Below are 19,454 nucleotides of genomic sequence, written 5' to 3'. Positions count from 1 at the left end.
ATTTCAGTTGATGTATGTATGTTGTTTTTTTGTTTTTTTTTACAGTGTACTCATGATCCAGTTCTTCCATGTTTTATTCTGCTTTAATGTTGGGGGTACATGGGTGACTAAACTGTCTTTGACTGTCTGTGTTGGTGGGAGAGGGAACTTGACTCTACCAGTTGTTTGGCCAGCAATCAAAATAATTCTCCAAATTAGTTACCTGTCCTTCACCATATATTTTAATGGCATATTTGTCAGAATTATTTTTCATCCAGTTAAGACCCCAAAAATAAATGAATACACACTTACACTTCCTGTTTTTGAGTCCTATAAGCTTATAACATGTCTAGTTAATTTGAGCATTAAAATCGTTTTTGTTCTTACACTCACAAACTGCGTAGAGTCTCATCAGCATCTCACAAAATGTGTAGCAGCTCTCTGTCCTGGCTCCTCTTCTGCCTCATAATCAGGATTTAAAGTAATCTTTGCCATCCAAAGCCTGATTAATTTTACCCTGCCTACAGTTTGTGTATGAGTGTGGTGCAGCTGCTGCCTGCTGCAATCTCTGGTGTGATTCTGCTACAGAGGGCGCCAAAGACAAATATTCAAATTTGATGACTTTCATTAACTTTTGCTAATTTTAGTAAATTCTGGTTTGTAAATCCTTTTTATTTGGGTCTCTGTATTGATGCATTCATTTTATGTAGGCTATATGTATTTTATTAATCCATCTTTGCTCTATCTCATTTATGTTCAATCACTTTATAAATTGATGTATATAGCTGAATAAATCTTTACAATTACATCCAGTGAATTAATGATTTGCTTTTCCATCATTTGCAAGGCTCATCAGTGCAGCTCATCCACATGAAACTACAGCATAAAATGAAAATAGTAACAGTGCAGCATAATGTAGCGTAGTAATATTTAATGTCCAGTGTCTGTCAAAGCCTTTTCTGTTGCAGTGTCATTTATTTGTCCAAATTAGTGAACTTTGGGAAACTAAAGCCAACTGTTGGGACGAGTTGTGAAAGTACATAGTTATTTCTTCTAGTTTTCCTAAATCCACCTTTAAAGTTATTTATTATTTAGCACACTGATATATTCATTTTAAACAGTATCAGATATTTCTAAGCTCCACAAAGCTTTTCTAGAAACATGATTATCAGTTCAATTTTCAAAATTTCCTGTGACTGTAAGAAACTTACCACATTGGTTTTATTACAAGTCCACTGCGCCTATGATCACCTGAAAAACCTCTTTCATTTCTCTCGTGGCAGGAGCACAATGGTAATTATGTGAGGAGATCATAGCTTTTGTGTCACGGCGCTAAAAAATAAACATTAAGATCAAAGTGTATGTACAGTTGGTTTGCTTCTTTTTATTCATTTCTTTACGTCTCCAATGTACAGTAGTGTTATTGGAAGATAAGATGACAAAAAAGGCACAAATTCACAATAAAAGAAAGAAAAACAGGAGACAAGTTAACAGGAGTGAGAGAGTAAGAGAGAGAGAGAGAGAGAGAGAGATTTAACAATTTAAAAACAGTTTGGGACTGTGGAATCATTTGGTTTCATACTCTGATCATAAATCGAGGAATCTAACAACAGATATCTATGAGATTGTCTCTGTTAAACCATGTTCTCTCACAAGTTTGTATGGTGTCTTCAGGCTCTTACAATGGGTCTACTGTCAGTATCTGTTTTCAGACAAGCTTTTTTTTTTTTCTGTGTAGCTGCAAGCTCCAACCCTCCAGCACCCTGTCGAAGCTGCTCCTAAATGTAGAATAATTTCCTCTCGACCGCCCATCGGCAACCACGAGCGGGCCCACTGAGGGCCGACACCATCAGCTAATTATGTGGATCAGTGAAGTGACCCAAGCTGCCATTATGTGTTCCTTTTCAGTGAGAGAGGCGACTGTAGTTCAGAGACTGACAACAGAGGTACAACAACATTCAGAACAAAAATATATATTTATACACTGTCCTGCCAATGAGACGTGGTCCCTGTGAGGGAAGAACGTGAGAGGAAGAGGAAGTAGTGAACAGGATTGTTTTTCTTCGCTTTTCTTTTTTTTTTTTTTTATTTCCCTCCAAATACAAACCACACAGCAACTCTGCCCTCCGCTGCTTTTCTGTAGCGTATCCTAGAATCTGCAGCAAAATCATCTCTAACATTAGGTAAGAATGCATTTATTGTGTCTATAGCTGACGAACCTCCTCAAAATGTCAGCACTACATTTCAGCAACTATAACTCTACATATTCTCATAATACCTCTGTAAGAGCAACTCGGTCACTGTGGTCTGTACAATGCTGAAGATTTAGCGATGGAATAAGAGGAACAAGTGTCAAGAGGGTGTGCTGTAGGTCTGGCAGGACAGTCTGGTCTATATATATGTGTTCATCTACATTAATTTATTTGCTATTTACAAAGTCAATACATACAGTACATCCACAGATCTCCATGATTCAGTTGGTAGCCCCATCACAGACAGTGAGATGCTTAATGGACACAGAGAGAGGTGGAGGTGTTAGTGTGGGAGGGAGGGGGGTGGGTGGGCTGGACATCCGGGGCCAGTGTGTTTTCTCTAAAGAGGAGGCAACGGAAAATGGCTCTGTGGGTTTAGAAACTTAATCTGACAGACATACAAAGACATGAATAAGCTGTCACAAGGTGGATGAAAAGAGTAGATTTTCAAAGTTACAAAGTAAATTTCACCAAGGCAAGGCTGAGCTGTTATGCTTGAGTGCTTTGTTTGAGCCAACAACTGCCAGAGCAATTTTTAATGAGCTGTTTATAAGGAATTTGACTTTGGATTTATTGGCCTTGTGTGCATTGGCTTCAAACATACCACCTTAATTTAGCCTAGAGGATAATGATCACACAGGGCCACTGCTCAAATATTATCTTGTCAAATGATGTAGTCAATTAAATTTCCATGTTAATACGCGAAACAAACAAAACAAAAACTAACTAGACTTGTTATGCTAAAGACTGGGCAAACTGAACTGATACAGTATAATAGACCTTCTACAAATGAACATAAATGTCACTGTTGGAAATCTGCTAGAATACACTTGCAATTTTAGGAATTTGATGACAAGATGTTTACATGCGACAAAGCTTAATTCAAGAGGCCCTGGAAGAGATAATGTCACTGCTTTTTTTGTAATGTGATGTTTCTTCAATTAGATTCTTCCTTAAACTGACCTAAAATTTCCAAAAACAGATGTGTGTAAAACAGCTTGAATATTAGGCCAGTACAGAGTTTTTATTAAAAACAGTTTTTTGTTAAATACTTGCCAATGGAAAGCCCTTCAGTGGAACTGATAGTAATACTGTTTAACACTGAGTCAGATTCCACACAAGTGTGTATGATTATACTTTTCCATTAATATGAATTTTGCACATAAATTATTATATTTTAAAAAAATCAAAAGTAATAAGTTATATTTCATTTACTGATCACTCCAATATAAATGATCCAATTTTACAGTTATTAATATTAATTCATTAATGCAAAATGTCGAATGCAAAAATCTAGATATGGACCCTAAAATTATTCAAACTCTTGTACTTTAAGTGCTTATAATCATCTACCTGTTCAGTTTTTTCATAATCCAAATGTACTAACTGTGACTGACCTGCATCAGCATTATAACAGTGGCCTTTTGCTATCTGTTGCTTGCTCTTTAAAGTTTCCACACTGTTTAAAACATGTGGAGGATGTGAAGCAAACAAAGGATGGATAACAGAAAAAAAAATTAACTGAGGATGAAGGAGGCCAAACACACATTGATGAAAGAAGGAAGGATAGTGCCAGTTGTTATCACTCCTTCAGCTCCATTTCATCCTCCCTTCTTTACCCAGTCAGCATCAGATCTCTTTAAAGACACGCTACTGTACATCACTCATCTACACTCATGCATATACTGAAAAACCACACTGTTACAAATAACAGTCCTCAGATTCCAGCGGGAGAAAACCCACCTCATCCAAAGACACGCACACAATAAAACCAGCATTTAATAAATAATAAACTAACAACTTAACCATCCTTGACTTTCAGTTTGGACTCTGCTTCACTAAAACTGTTGTTGTCACGATAGGAACAAACTGTAAGAGTAAGAGAGATTTGTGATGATGAAGGAAAGGCCAACGTGTCATGGTAGTTATTGCTATCGCTGGATAATACCATTTATCCACTGGAGAAATGACACAATGGGTGACTGGGCTAAATTTTATGCAGATTGTGTTAAGTTTTACTTTCAAAGAGCAATTTATCTATCTACAGCAAGTGGGCGGGGCTGTATATTCTTGATGGCTGTTAATGTTAAAATCGCCGCCATGATAAGTAGTTTTGCTTGTAGACAGAAAGACTGTCAGACAAAAAGAAAGACGAGACAGTCCTACACTCACTTATGGCTGTTCCAGTTGTCTAAGTTTCCATTTTATCTTCTATCTTTGTAGACTATCTCTCTCTGTGTATGTGTGTGTACATTACTGTATATTTGCATACAGAGGTGATCTTCACTCACTTAATTTTGAAGCAGTCTTTTTGAACAGCCTGATGAAACTGAAGAGCTAGAAATGACCTGAAAAATATGGCTACAGATGCTACACACACATACACACAAACACACACACACACACACGCACACACACAAAAACACTCATACATGCACGAACAAAAGCGTGCACACACAAACTCACGAAGCAGCAGAGGAAGCCAATGAATGCCTCAACATATTAAGGGGGATACTGGGAAAGAAATCCTATCTGGTAGGTCAGGAGAGTAGCAGAGACAACATAACACTCTTAGCACAAGCCCGACCTTGCAGCTGCAGTTTGTAGATTTGCAAATTGATTTGAACAGCAAAAGGAAACACTGCATAAAGCATGACACAAATAGAGAGAAGGGGATACACATCAAAAAAAAAACAGCTTGGTCTGAAAAAATAAACATCCACAGACAAACTTACGGACAAAATCATTTTAAAAACCCTGTTTATATATATTTATATTTATATATATATATATATATATATTTCAGTACAATTATTCAGCTCCCCGATATACTGTATACTGTATATATACACATTGGGATATCTTAAATAGAAATAAATCCTAAATTGCAGAGATAAATGACGCTATTCTCTGTAGTTTAGAACAGTTTAGAGACTGAGAGAAAGAGAGGACTGACTGACAAGATCTATAGTGTTGCTACTGGAGGCCTCAGAGCAGTTAATAAGACGGGGGCACTGGATGGAAAAACAAATGATGACAGATGGGACTCAAGGGAGGTGGGATGGGGTGGAGAAGATCAGCTGAAAAACTGGGAGTTTACTGGGTCCAGGTCCCTGAAAACCAGATTCAGATTGTACCGGGGGAGGAGGACTTTGGACCGGCCGGTCAGGTGTTGTATCAGTTGGAACAGAAGGAGGATGTGAATCCGCTGGTGTCTGGGTATTCCGGTCTGAAAGAGACAGAGAGCATAAAAGCATAAACATAAGGCACCGATAAGCTTATTTATTGGCCTGCTTTTCTAAAACGCGGTCAGATTTAGAGCCAGACTGTAGCCATCTCTTAAAGCTACAGTCATCAATACTATTACATAAACGATGGATCAAATGATTGTTTGTAATGTGAAAGGTGTCGCTCGTACTGTCGAACCCACAGATAATTAGTGTCTGACTCTGCTGTTCTTTCAGCTCATTGTTTTGGTCACAACTTTACTTTTCCCCTTATGGCTCTCACCAGCATTGTGTCCAGCTGCTGCAGGCAGATGTTTTTTAAAAAAAAAAAGTTTGAAAGCCTGACTGTGAGCCTCCTGCTGAGCAACAACAGACACAGTTATTGACTAGCTGTCAGAGCATTTGGCAGCTGAAGAGTCATTTATTTGCTGCGCTGAAAATTATGGAACAAAAATCCTGGTTACTGATTATTTGTAATAAGTAATTTATCAGGTAAAATGACCAAATCTGGTTCAAGCTTCTCAAATGTGAGTATCTTCTGCTTTTTGTGTTTTATATCGTTGTAAATTGAATATGTTTTTTCGGACAGTTAACAGTTAACGATATTATCTTGGGCTCTGGGAACTTGCAATGAGCATTTTTTCTTTTTTGTTTGAACTTTGCAGATTGAATAATCTATTGGCCAGAAAAACAAAATCAATAGATATTTAAAAGAGCCTGTCCACACACAGACAGACAAATGAATACCAAAGAAAAACACAAAGCACTCACCTGATGAACAGCAGCATTCACGGTCTGACACAACCTCAGTCCTCTAGAGCCACCATCCCTTTCACTGGGTCCTTGACTCTCATCTGACACACAGAGGACAACATACAGAAATGTTGCAGTGCTTATAGCCTGTCCTGTTTCAGGACTCTTTTCAATTAGGATTGGATTACTTAGTTTTATAATGTTTATATGTGCCTATTAGAAGAAATCAGATCTTCAAGAATGTGTCTGGGTCTGTCCTCCTCAGTTTTCTGGCTTACCTCATCTAGCTCCTTGCGCGTCTCCTCCTCCATGCGACGAATGTCTTCCATGTTCAATTCAATCCACCTGTCGATCCAGCAGAACAGCTGACGGTGGAAATTAGTGAACAGACGCTTCTCTTGCTGGAAAAACAGTGAAAGGAAGATAAAGTCAAACTGTGGTTTGGCCATCGGAGATGTTTAATTCCATCCTGCTTTACCCTGTTTATCCACTAGAGGCTGGTACAACACATACATGTGTACATCATGAGAGTGAGTGGTACTTTTCCACTGTAAGCTTAAGCTGACAGGATGAGAGACAATGTACTGTGCGCATGTACGGGTCTTAACACACAGCTGAAATACTGTCCAGGACGGGAAAGAACACAAGCACTTGCTGTTACACCAGCATCATGTTGAACTGTTGGTTGTTAATAATCCCTTATCAGTAGCTGACTTTGACCTGTGGTTACCTGGATGTCATAATGCTCATGAAGTGACAAAGTGGTATGTAGCACAGTCTGATCTGGAAACAAACCTTTTGAATGAAGTTCTCCACTTTATTTTGCAGACCCCACCACTTGAATTTGACAGTGACCAGTTTGTAGGCACACATGTGTGGGCATTCTTTCCTGTTGGGAAGGTCCTTCTGCAAGGGCACAGATATATATATACAGGGATTTTTGATATAGGCTCAAAATTTTCCATTCATATTTTTGATCAGTGCAATAGTCTGAGGTCTTGAGCCCTCCCCATATCCCCCAATCAGGTTTGAATAGACAACAAGTTTCTAAAATATTTGAATTATTTGACTTTTCCATATCTAGGTTCAGATAAATGTTCATATGACTGTAAATTCAATTTCCCTACACGATGGCATTACATTGGTCGGGACATATTTAAACCTTTATTTATTTATCTACTTATTTATTTGTTTGTTGGCATAAAATAGTCAATTGAAAATAATAAATACAAAGTAGCTATGGCCTGGTTACATTATGATAAAATGTTTCTCCTGTACTAAGTACTTCAAAACTCACTAAACACTACAGTTGCTAAGCAACAAGTAATTAGTGCAAGTAATTTTTTCTTTTTTTAAATTTTGCAAATCCCTAATGAACAGTAATGTTGTTGGAGGTCTTTGTTTATTATGTATTTCAGTGGCTTCAGACACGTCTCACTGTACCTTCCAGTCTGGTCCTAAAGGGCCTCGTCCTGTCTTCACAGACTTGAACCTGCAAGGGTCCTCCTCAGGCTTATAGTCCTGGAGAGACAGGAGAAAAACCAGAATGAACCACATGGAAAAGATGACACAACAAGTAAGACATCAAGTTTCTGTAATCATCTCAACATGGATCTTTAGCTAAAAATATTCACCTTCGGCTCCACTTGGCTTCTGTCCGCAATATCAATATAGACTACATCCACCTTTTTCCAGGTTTCTGCATCCAAACCATGTACCTGAAGCAGAACCACAGAGCACAGCTAGATACAGACACGAGTCTCTGCAGGCAGCACATGTACAACAGAGACAAGAACACAAGGCTCAGGCTAGAAATGTTTTTGCAAGCCCAAATGACGCAACTGAATATATATATATATATATATATATATATATATATATATATATATATATATATATATATATATATATAGAGAGAGAGAGAGAGAGAGAGAGAGAGAGAGAGAGAGAGAGAGAGAGCGAGAGAGAGAGAGAGAGAGAGAGAGGAGGACTATCAAAAGGTAAATATAGGAGCCTAAACAAGGAGGTTGTTTCTGGACATGAATTCATAGAGCAGTGAAGATAATTACACTACATAGGTAGCAGTACAAAAAATGGGCAGTGAACAAAACCTACCAATGAAATTCAGTGTGATTTTAAAATCAAGCATTAGTGGTGTAAAAGAGGACTTCTCTGCCATATGCATTGTTTAAAGTCATCCCAAAAAGAACAAAAATGCTCCTATCAAAATTCCTGGTGATCATCACATACACACATACATACGCCTCCTCCGTTAATTAGTCTTTAATAATTACATTTTCAAGATGTCCCATGTCAGGTTTGTGCCATGTCTCAATCTTGATCAGGAAGTTATCTTTCATATACTCGTTCTGCAGAGAAGTGAGAGAGAGAGAAAAGATAAAATACAACTGACACCTGCTAAACACACACACACACACACACACACACACACACACACACACACACACACACAGTAATGGTGTCTGGCTATCCCTGCTGGTGCTGTGTCCCTGAAAGAGATCAAATGTCTTTCTCAACTTTCAGGTTAATTTGTTGCCTCCACTGCCAGTAAAGTCTGGTGTGTCCTTTGTGTCCACATACATGATATTTATAAGCACCGGAGAAAACAATACTTACAGTGATAACTGCAGAGCCAGATGAAAGAATGCGCAGGAGCACACAAAGAGGAAGAAAAAATGCAGTTAAGGAACATTTGAGAAATGTAATAACTTCTACAGTGTTAGACTCTGTCGTGCAAGTATTTGTCAGTTATGTTTGTGTCAGTTCAGATTGTGCCTTTGACTATCCTGTGTGTGTACGACAGATGGCTGTCAGGACCTGGTTGTGTGTGTGTGATAGCAGCCTGGAAGGCTCAAGTGATTGCACGGCTCTTCTCACTGGACATACAGTAAATTATTCAACTACTCCTCCTTCAAGGTGACAGAGAGAGAGAGAGAGAGAGAGAGAGATACTCGGAGAACGACAACTGCGAAGTAATTTGAGGCATTCACACTATTTCAGGATTAAAATGCACATGATTGACAACAGTGTTGAGAACAGTCAACAGTCCTGGGTTGTTGGTTTGTTTCAGCAACCCCCTCTGACTCCTGTTTGATGTTTATTAGAGCACAGATCTAAGATACCAAATATATCAATATGTGCATTTTCAGTTATCAAGGTGATTGCTGCTTCCAGGATTATTTTAAAGCGTTGCAAAATAGTGGTGAAATATTATGGTAGAGACTGCATCCTGTGAGTCAATAGAGTAAAAGGTAGTTTGGAGGCTGGGACTTCCATCAGGGACCTCTTTTGTATCTGCAGATCGATGGAGTTTAGATTTCAAGCGTAGTCAAGGATTTCCTGTGACTCTGACATGTTTTCTGTTCATTTTATTGTGGACAGAATCTCTCATTTTTAGGAAATAATTTGAATTATTTTTTTGCCTTTTGTTAGCTACACCATGTCTTGTAACAGAACAATCAAAACACTTAAATGCCAACAAAACTGAGTCATAAAAGCAATCTATAAAAAAAAAAAATCATGGCTTGGGTTTTAATTTAAAAAAAAATAATGGAAAAAAACACGTGTGCAGCTTCAAATATATGTCATACAACATAAAGATCATAACTGCTTTTCCACAGAGCTTTGAAGGATGAGGCTGTGTTCATTTTTGTGTTAGCACAAGGTTTGTGTGTATGTGTGTGTGTGTGTGTGTGTGTGTGTGTGTGAGAGAGAGAGAGAGAGCTACCTGTGCGACAGTATGGGTACGCGTTCCAGGCTTTCTCGTGGATGTTGAGAGCTGAAGCTGGAGCCAACATTCTGACGAATGATGGCACTTTACTGCAGAACAGGGAGTCGAAAAAAAAAAACCAAACTATTGCAAGTTTAACAGTATTTTAATTTATATATATATGTTTACTTATTTAACTACATATGAAGCAGGAGAGACTACGAACATGGGTTCAATGCATAGCATTTTAAAATGCAGATTTGGGTGCGTGCTGCATCACTGTGTGGCTATAGGGATAAGGTCTGCATGTGTGGTCAGTAAAACAACACCACAGAACATTGTTAATTCTAGGTGGATTCTTGATGCTGATGTTCTTATCTATCACATCACAGGAACGGCCTGAGATGCAAGTTCTGCCCAGATTCTTGCCATAACCTTAACCACACCAAACCTTTACCTGACCCAGTAAATTAAATTAAAATCAACTTAATCCTAAATTAATCATAACTATTTCAATTTCCCCCCTAAAATGAACCATCTCAAGTGATGGCTTTATATCACTGTACAAACATGAGTCGAGTGTGGTGTCAATCTTTTTGTCTAATGCTATTCTGCTATGCAAATAAGCATATTTCCCAAAATATTGAAGTATTCCTTAAAAAGAAGTGGTCATTCTCAGCTCACTAGACCGCATGGAGTGAACGAGGAAGAAGACTGAAGCAGAAAAATGTGTGAACGAATAGAAGCAAAGAGATGTGCTGTTAATGGCGAGATGACGGAGGCAGCCATCCAGAGTGAATTTTCTGTGAGCCTCTTGCTCGTGTGGAAACTGCTTACCTCTGCAAATGGTAGATTTTGTGTGTGTACTGTCCCTTCTCTCCGTCTTTCTCGTAGGGCTCATTTTTTAGCACCTCCACTCCTTCTCCTCCACCCGTCTCATTCTTGCTGGCCTCAGCCACAGAGTACAGCTGGCCAACCTGGTACTGAAAGAGAGAGAGAGAGAGAGAGAGAGGTTGGACTGAGGTAGAACCTGTGTTTAAAGAGAGACATAAGGAGCTGTTTCCTTCAAGCCTCTCTTAATTGCTGCATGTAGGACTCAACATGCATTATCCTGATGATGAGTGAGCTTTCACGTTCTCACACAGATATGCTTTTCTTTTCTTCATGTGTGTTATCAGATCAGCTATTTCAATCTGAAGTGATGGATTACTTTTTCTTCTGATCCCTGATCACTTATTTCTCCTTCCCCTCTCCCTGAATCCTTATAATCTCTTGCATACACTCTTGTTTGTCCTCCTTTCTTCTCTTCTTGTCCCTTCTACTTTCATGTTGCACCCAATTTGTACCCTCTTTCACATCCTGTACACTTTCTCCCACTCTCATCCCTCCGTTCCTCTCATCCCCCATCTTCCTGATCCTGAGTGTGCATGTGAGTGTTCAAACATAGGACAATGGCTCCTTTCATTTCTTAATCACCTCTAATCCACCATATAACCTCTGCACAAAGCTGGACCGGAGCGCAGACACACTTACAACATCACAAGCATGGAAGGAGTTGGTGTGGTAACAATTACTCAATTATTTTCACAGATAAGACTTTACTTATTCTTTCTTGTCCATTTGTCCATTAATGTAAAACATCATTCTGTAACATCAAACCATGAGAGCAATGTATGTTACGTCTGCATACATGTATAGTAAAACAACAGCATCCCCTGTTGTCATCTTGCACTTAACATCAACAATCTAGGAGCTAGAGTGGGTTTGACACTGAAATCTTTGAATCAGTTTAGAAATCATCAGTCATGTTGAAGAAATACGGGCAGTGTGATGATACTGACGCAAAAGTTTTTGAATATTTGCTTTATGGCGATTTTCATGGAATGTTTTTCGAATGCCCCCCGACACATTATGAAACTCAAGTGAGCCCTGAACACTTAACCTCCTCATTTTGAAGGAGTGTTTTAAACTGACTAAATATGGGAACTGAAACACAGAAAAAATAGAGCATAGGTAGTATATAAAAATCCAGTGATTAAAAAAAGATAAAATAACATCATAAAGTGTTAGATAAGTAAAAAAAAAAAAACAAACACACAAAAAAATGTCCATTTACTCTTTAGTTTTTAAGAAGCACAATAAATATGTGCGTAAAAGTACCAATAAACTGAAATTGAAACAACTCTACTTTCTGTGGTGACATTAGTACAACTTCATGTCTTCCATGGATTTATTCTTTTGCTACCTTAGATGTTAGGAATGTGACCAAGAAAAAAAAAACAGAACATAAATGTCTCAATACAGAGACTGCTCCTTCGAACCTTGACCTTTTGACCTTTTGTGTGCATTTAAAAGGTTACTCCTCTGCAGCAACAGCAGTAAGAGACAAAAAGGACAAAGACCCAGATGAACTGTGCCAAACAGGTTTAAATGACCTTCACATTATGTGCACATTGATGTTTTGGAAAGAAGGAATAAGTGTGGTCATGATAATCTCTGGGGTGGATTTAATTACTGGACAGCTGGTGAGCAGCAGAGAGACAGTCAGATGTAAACTGGAGACTGATTGCCTTAAAATTGGCTGCACATACCTGCACTGCTGACTAAATAAATGGGATACAGGGGCAGCGAAGCCTCCAGGTAACACTAGTGAACAAATACAATTCAGCTTTGCCTTGTGGGGTGAATCCATGTCCAGTTAACAGACTGTAAAACCAATTTAGTAAATTCTGTTGGGGTTTCAACAACTAGAAAAATCACATTCAACAATTACTCTCCCAAAACAAAACCATTGTTCGAAGAATTTAATCTACTGACATCCCTTGTGAAAATACAACTGTTGAGCTTTTTGGAAGAATCAAATCGAATTGTGGGCAAAAGGCAAAAGAACAGAGAGGATTTAAATCGAATCAAATCGGTGATGGATTGAATCATTCCAACCTTTAAGTGTTTGGGCGGATAACAAACCTCTATATCTGGTATTTGGTGGCAAATAGCTGAGGACTACTGCTTCAGACATTAGAGAGGGAGACAGAGAAGACGAGGCTCTGCAGGAATGTGATGTGAAGGGCAGAGGGGGGGAGACAGGGGATGTTACTCAGCTGTCCTCAGGCTTTGTAGATCACATTTTAGTCAAATAATTCTCTTTTAGTATTTTTCCAGCGTCTATTCGTGACATAGCATGCTGACGGGGGCAGAGCTTTCAGGCCCCCTGCCTGAGAGAAAACCTGTCTCATTATGTAGAGATATGACTAAGATAACCGTGGCTAATGAGAAGCAATATGTATAGATCTGAAGCCTCCATACGCCAGAGGAAATGCCTGCGGAAGAACTCATTGAGATATATTGCTCTGTCCACGGCCTCGTGGTTTTCAGGTCGAAATATATACAAACACCAGAAATATACAAAATAATATAAATATAGAACACCAGGAGATGTTTTCAACTCTCAGATTTCAAGATTTTGCTGCAATATTAGGAAGATGCTCTGACATTTCCCAATGTACACATGTATTTGTGTATGTAAACAATATACTTTAGGATATAGAGGATATGTCATTCTAGTCTCAGCTGCAAACAGGTTATCCCGTCTTTGAGCACTCACTGGATTTTTACACTCATACTTGAGACTGTTTAGCATGTGTATGAGCAGTGCTTCAAATATTTATCTTGTCATTAGTAAACATGTGCATGAGTAAAAATGTCTCCACCAGAAGTAGATTACTCTCATGTAAGTGCAAATAATCCATAAACATAAAGTAGAGGAGGGGGGGAGGGGGGGGGGGGGGGGCACACGATGTCATGGAAGTAGTTTCAGGTGACTCATTTCCAATGCAAGCCTGAATAGAAAAGCAAACTGCAATGGAAATGAGGATAACAGGGGGCATAGGGAGAGAAAGAGGACGAGGGCGGTGAAAGATGGGCTAACTGCGTTGATTCAACAGTCTGGATGGTAACCTTCATACTTTACAATCATAAAATACAAAGATAACAAGAGTTTTTCCCAAAGTCATCACTGCTGCATTTTTTCTATGCAATTATTATCTGATATATCACTCTTCAAAATATAAAAAAAATATGTGTATGTGTGTGAACATGTGCACAATTTCAGTATCAACACATAAAAGTCCAAACATTATCCAGAAAAAAGACCAGCTTTCGTGATGGCCGGCACTTATGCTTTCACCTCTCTGAATAAAGTCAACCAAGGACTCAGATAACAAAAGTTAAAAGCCTGGAGCCATCATGGCTGTCTTGGCTGACACACACACACACACACACACACAAATATACAGAAATGAAACTTACCTCTTCCACAGAGATAGGAAGAATCACTCGACTGGAAGAGAAGAAAAAAAGCAAGTTACTCAACGATCATAGAGCAACAGTCAAACTAAAACTTTGATCCTCCTGAGCCCTACATAGTTTGTGTTATGAGGGAATTTGTAAAACTACATTTCTGTGATGTTGGTGGGCGTAATGTACATTGAACAACAGGCAGACATGCAGTAATTCATAGCAAATACACGTCCAGAGCCAGTTTCTTTTAGACTACTTCATCTTAAGAAAGATACGTCTTTTGTTTGTTTTTCTATTTTCCCCGTGAACAATCCTGTGATGTGATTTTTCTTTAAGTCTGTGATATATTACATTTTTATTTTCAAACTGATGACTTAAGTTGCTGTTCGGTCTAACAGTACATGTTAGGTGATTGCCCCAAACACCCCTAAAAATCATGTCACTGAATTCATCATTAGCATTATGACACTTATCATGCTTCAGTTTGTTAGTTTAATAATTCCTTTTTGTCTGTCAACTGGATCAGCCTGGAGAAATCCTGTGAGTGACACACTGACAACATGAAGTGACATCTTTAACCATTCAGATCCATACAGATCTGGACACTGATTATCTGACAAACATGCGTCTTTTCCATGAAGCTGTTTTGAGGGGACTCACTTAAACCCTTCACAGGTTACGTTTTTTAAAGAGGAATTTCACCTGCAAAGCAAAGAGTAGATGTTCAGTGTCTCTGCAAAGTAAATGACAAGGCCACTTTTGTATTCTCTGGCACGACTCGTTATCCTTTTATTAACAATACAATCTAACATGGATTCCAGTGTGAACAAAAAAAAAAAAAACAGCCCATTGAGTATGAAATTCACTTTGACACTGTGACACTGAGTCATCAGGAGAGAAACACTTGATCTATTCTTTGCTATTCTGAGAAGAAGATGAGAATATGCTTTACTGAAGCCGGAAACAGTAAAGATCAAATGCAAAAATAATTTATTACAGAGGTTACTTCACATGAGGAGAAATCTGTGTTTCAGATATACATAGATTCTTAACTGGTTATTAAAATGTTTTTACATAATCAAGGCAAGGGCTGGATAAGGTGCAGGATAAGCATTTTTTTGTTATCTATTATAGCTCTATGCAACTATTGGTAATTTGCTGTACTGTGTGAAATGCAGTACTTTGAACTACATGTTTGTATATGACCAACAAAGGTTATTTTTTTGTTACCATAAATAAAATTATTAATCTAATAACGTATTTATTATGAATGCTGCTCTGACCTGTGCTAACCAACTGTCTACTTGCTCCCTGACTGCACTTCAACCTCATGATCCTGGTGTGTCCATCTTTGGGATTATCTACGCTGTGTTTTTCAGACATTAGATGCAGCCTCGTGCTCAATATGTTCTGTAATTTTGTTGTCATATTTTTAAGGTATATTTTTAATTTCTTAAATTCTTTAAAAGTTTATATAGCTACAAAAAAAAAATGCTTGACTGTTTTTGCAGGTGTGGTTTAAGACTGGCACCTCTTAGTGGGTAGAAACTAACTACGCATGTAGCCAACAGTTGAGGTGCTGGACCTAAAAGTACATGTATACAGTCTATTTCTGGTGAATAGATAAAGCTGACCAATAATATTATTCAAGTACAAATAGCGTGTTATGGGTCATGTGTTCCTGCTGTTTTGTTTGTCTCAAACATTTCACCGCCGTGTTTACAAAAGGGTGTTGGGAAATGAAACTGGCAAACAAATGGACACATAAGTCACACAATCACCAGCAACATGGTGACATCCATGCCAGCAGGTCTCTCTGAATGAGCCAAGAACAAATTTGCTTTAGCTCATATTTTGACTGGGTGTTGGCAGTACAGCATGTTGCACTTAGTGAGTCAGTGATCAGTGTCTATTGTTGTGAACATCAAGATACATAAAACAAGCCATTGTGTTGTTTAATTCTCTGTAACTTACATGTATGAACACTTTTTGTTGTACACTCATTCACCGATGAAATTTAGAAATCCACTAACATCCCTTTGCAATCTAATGTGTAACATGTCATCTAATAAATCCCTTTTTTTCCAGAATGATATGGATTAAAAATGGTAAGAAGTAAATAAAATATGACAAAATAGCAAAAGGAAACAACTTGGTTCAATGTAAAATTATAAGGCTACTATAAAACTTTATATTTAGGAAAAAATAGTGTTGGGTACAAGTTATTAATGGTGACAGAGAGCTCAGGATTAAAAAAGGAGGTAGGAAGGTTGAAGTTTATGTTAACTTTTCCTTGGTGATGTAGCACCACTGTGATTTACAGACACTACCCCACACACACTATTACTGTATGGAGAGAGCTCTTTACAAATCTCAGACTCTTTGTTCCTTTTCTACCACATAATGCACACATACAGTCTGCAGCTGTGTTCATTGTAATTGTGTGATGTTTTCCCAGACTGACATAACCCTGCATCCCACTTTCCACTGAATGTAATCTGGGTCTGAGTCCCAGCCTGACATTGGATGGGAAACCAGATGCTGCAAGGAAAGCAGGGAGGAAGTGAGAAGCACCTCTGCGCTGTTCGATGTGAATGTTAAAGTATGATTGCACTTCTGATTTTCTTTACAGTGAAATGTAGCTATTTATTTGTGAGCTAGATAAAATATTATCTAGGCCTATTATATTATTGCACACCTTTTACAATGCTCACGTCTCTCAATATATAGTCCTTTCTGTAGCATAGCATGAGGTAACCTGAGAAAAATGTAAACAAATATCAAATAATTTTGATTTAGGGCTGAAGTAAAGTCACCTTAATGCGCTCGCTCTGTAAATCTCCTTGGTCTAAAGGTCTAGACGGGAATATCAGGTGTCTTTCTGTTGCTTCGGAAAACAAACACCCCTCTTCTCTCCTGCCTCGCTCGTCTTTTCTGTCTCCTCCTCTTCTCCATTTTTTTTTCACTCTGTCTTCCTCTTTCACTTCTATTCATTCTCTTCATCATGTCATATACTGCACAGTGTATTGCTGTACACCTGCCAAAGCTCATGAAAGTGCATGAAAAAAAAAAAAAGTGGATCAGGAGTTATTTAGGTCAGTGGTTCAGGTGAACACTAGTGTGTCAAAAAAAAAAAAACCTGTCTGCACTACAGTAGGACATGGATCAATTCACTGTCTCTTGACCCCCATGATAGTATCTTGGTGTGTGTGTGTGCATGTACAAGCCTCCTCGTGTGCCCGTGTGTTGACAGTGTGTAAGTGCATTCAGCATTTAATCGTGACCGATTTAATTAATTTCCAGGCAGACTGCTGAGGCCCAGGCTCTCCCTAATCACTTCAGATCTTTAGCCAATGCCATCGCTCTGATCCTGAGCTTTTTTTTTTTTTGTGCAGGGCCATTTATTGATTAAATGCACGTGGTGAGAAATCAAGACGATAATCAATGTTAATAAATGTATGCCCATTTAAGTCAGACGTTAATCAATATAGATTTTTCAAGATCCAATAGTGTTATTTTTAGGTGCAAGTTGCCAATAGCTGAGATTTGTGGCTTATTTATAGTAGCCTTGCTCTGACCTCACACTGCAATATAAATGATGAAAATATATCCGTAATGGAAAAATAGGGGGAGGGGATGGATATATTTAAAATATAAAAAAGAGAGTGAAAACTGTCTGAAATTATACCGCAACACTGAAAATGTGAAGGGAATGAGACAGATGACTGTTTCTACAGGTGGGTCACTAGCTCCTGGAGGCAAAATGGGTCTGATCCACACACTGACACCAGATAAGAGCATGAAAATGAAAGACCCACCGTCCCGTGTGAACTCCACAACCATGTCTAATGTCTGATTTTTCATTTGAAGGCCAATATCAACCCAAGTCATCTGCAATTCATCAGCCTTAGCCTTATTCTACCCAGCAGCTGATTGTGGGTAGGCCTCAGTCACTTATCCTTACAGCACACAGAGGCCTGCAAAAGCAGTGTGTTGAAGCAGTGTGTTAAAGCGATGTGTTAAAATCCCCAGAACTCTCCCTTTGCACGCAAGATCCCAGTTTGTCTGCCATCCCGTCCCTTCGCTCCAGCTGTCAAATTCTCTGAAATGCCTGACTGGTGCGTCAAAACCTCGCCATTTGCCTTTTTTTTTTTTTTTTTTTTTTTTTTGCCAAAGCTTTTCTCCCACCTCCACTACCTGCTCGCTCCCAGCTCTTCTCCCCTTGAGCATCCCTCCACCCTTGGTCCCTGCACACCTCGCTACATCCCCATTCCTCCAGAGCCAAATGCCGGAATGCTCCATCAGTCGTTTCACCTTCACAGCGAATCAATAACATGGCCACACAGCGGCTTACATGGATGGACGCTGGCACGGCGCCGCTTACACCAGCCTTTCCTGCCTCAGCACCACCACCACTCCTATCGAGCATCCGTCACTTTAGCACCAGAGCAAAGGGAATTGCGTGATTCGACTCGGCGAAAGCCTCCCGATTTCCCTTGAAGGCTTGTGATGCAGAATGTGAAGGGCACAGCCATGCCTGCGCCGGCTGCTGATGCAACTGCCGCCACAGCTGCTTTATTATCTCTCGGTGTATTCAGTCAGTGCTTTAGGCTGATGGAGAGTCGTATGCAATGAAAAGCGATGACGGACATGGAGTCAGGCAGATACGGGATGTCGACATCCCCCCTGGCCGCACTCTCGGGCGGCTGGCCACAATGTCAGCGCTGCGAAACCAGACGGATAAACGCGCACACATTCTCCCCCTCTCTCTCTCCCTCACACACACACGCGCGCGCGCGCGCGCGCACACACACACACACACACACATACACACACACACACACAGGCTCACACTTACACATACACACACGGCTACTTACAATTCCTTTATGAGCATTTTTTTGTTTGGCGGTGCAGTGTATCTCAGAGGGGAGCAGCTCAATACAGGTCCAGAAACAGGGTCGATCCCTCCCTCCGTTAGTCTCTTCTTTCTCCGCTCGCTTCTCTCCCACCTCTCCCCCTCTATGTCATCCTACCTCCACAGTCGCTTATTTTCTTCAAATTCACTTCCTGATCGGGGCCGCGGCGCGGCGTTGCTGTTGCGCGCAGAGCACCGAGGCCTGTGCAGAGCAGACCACACACACAGAAAAGGATGGTTCACAGGGAGCTGTTAGTGGTGGCTGTTTGTGGTGGGTCTATAGAGCTTAGACACAA

At 39.4% G+C, this 19,454-nt stretch overlaps 1 protein-coding gene across 2 annotated transcripts; it reads right to left on the bottom strand.

Moving 5' to 3' along the window:
* Window positions 1-1,343: 1,343 nt before the first annotated feature.
* On the bottom strand, window positions 1,344-19,391 carry pitpnab (phosphatidylinositol transfer protein, alpha b). Of its 2 annotated transcripts, XM_071461225.1 has the most exons (12): window positions 19,121-19,388; window positions 14,250-14,280; window positions 10,779-10,924; window positions 9,960-10,051; window positions 8,849-8,856; window positions 8,506-8,580; window positions 7,846-7,929; window positions 7,655-7,732; window positions 7,007-7,117; window positions 6,490-6,612; window positions 6,230-6,312; window positions 1,344-5,460 (listed from the first exon to the last, which is right to left on the bottom strand). In XM_071461225.1, the coding sequence occupies exons 1-11, from the start codon at window positions 19,135-19,137 to the stop codon at window positions 6,265-6,267; spliced, it is 813 nt and encodes a 270-aa protein (XP_071317326.1). In that variant the 5' UTR covers window positions 19,138-19,388; the 3' UTR covers window positions 1,344-5,460; window positions 6,230-6,264. The 2 variants fall into 2 exon arrangements, with proteins under 2 accessions (XP_071317326.1, XP_071317325.1); XM_071461224.1 differs by lacking the exon at window positions 8,849-8,856 and having other exon boundaries at window positions 19,121-19,391.
* Between the last annotated feature and the right edge of the window lie 63 nt (window positions 19,392-19,454).

This window comes from Trachinotus anak, unplaced genomic scaffold (genome assembly GCF_046630095.1).
Source record: "Trachinotus anak isolate AG129_WGS33_773 ecotype Australia unplaced genomic scaffold, CSIRO_AGI_Tana_v1 ptg000024l, whole genome shotgun sequence".
Classification (NCBI taxonomy): Eukaryota; Metazoa; Chordata; class Actinopteri; order Carangiformes; family Carangidae; genus Trachinotus; species Trachinotus anak.
The sequence above is the reverse complement of the archived record's forward strand: the minus strand, read 5'-3'. Positions and strand labels throughout refer to the sequence as shown.

Excerpts from the sequence above, each read along its gene's own strand:
- pitpnab (XM_071461225.1), bottom strand. Across the intron at positions 10,925-14,249 it reads TTCCTATCTCTGTGGAAGAG|TACCAGGTTGGCCAGCTGTA; the intron begins GTAAGTTTCATT and ends TCTCTCTTTCAG. Across the intron at positions 7,930-8,505 it reads ACATGGGACATCTTGAAAAT|GTACATGGTTTGGATGCAGA; the intron begins GTAATTATTAAA and ends GTTCTGCTTCAG.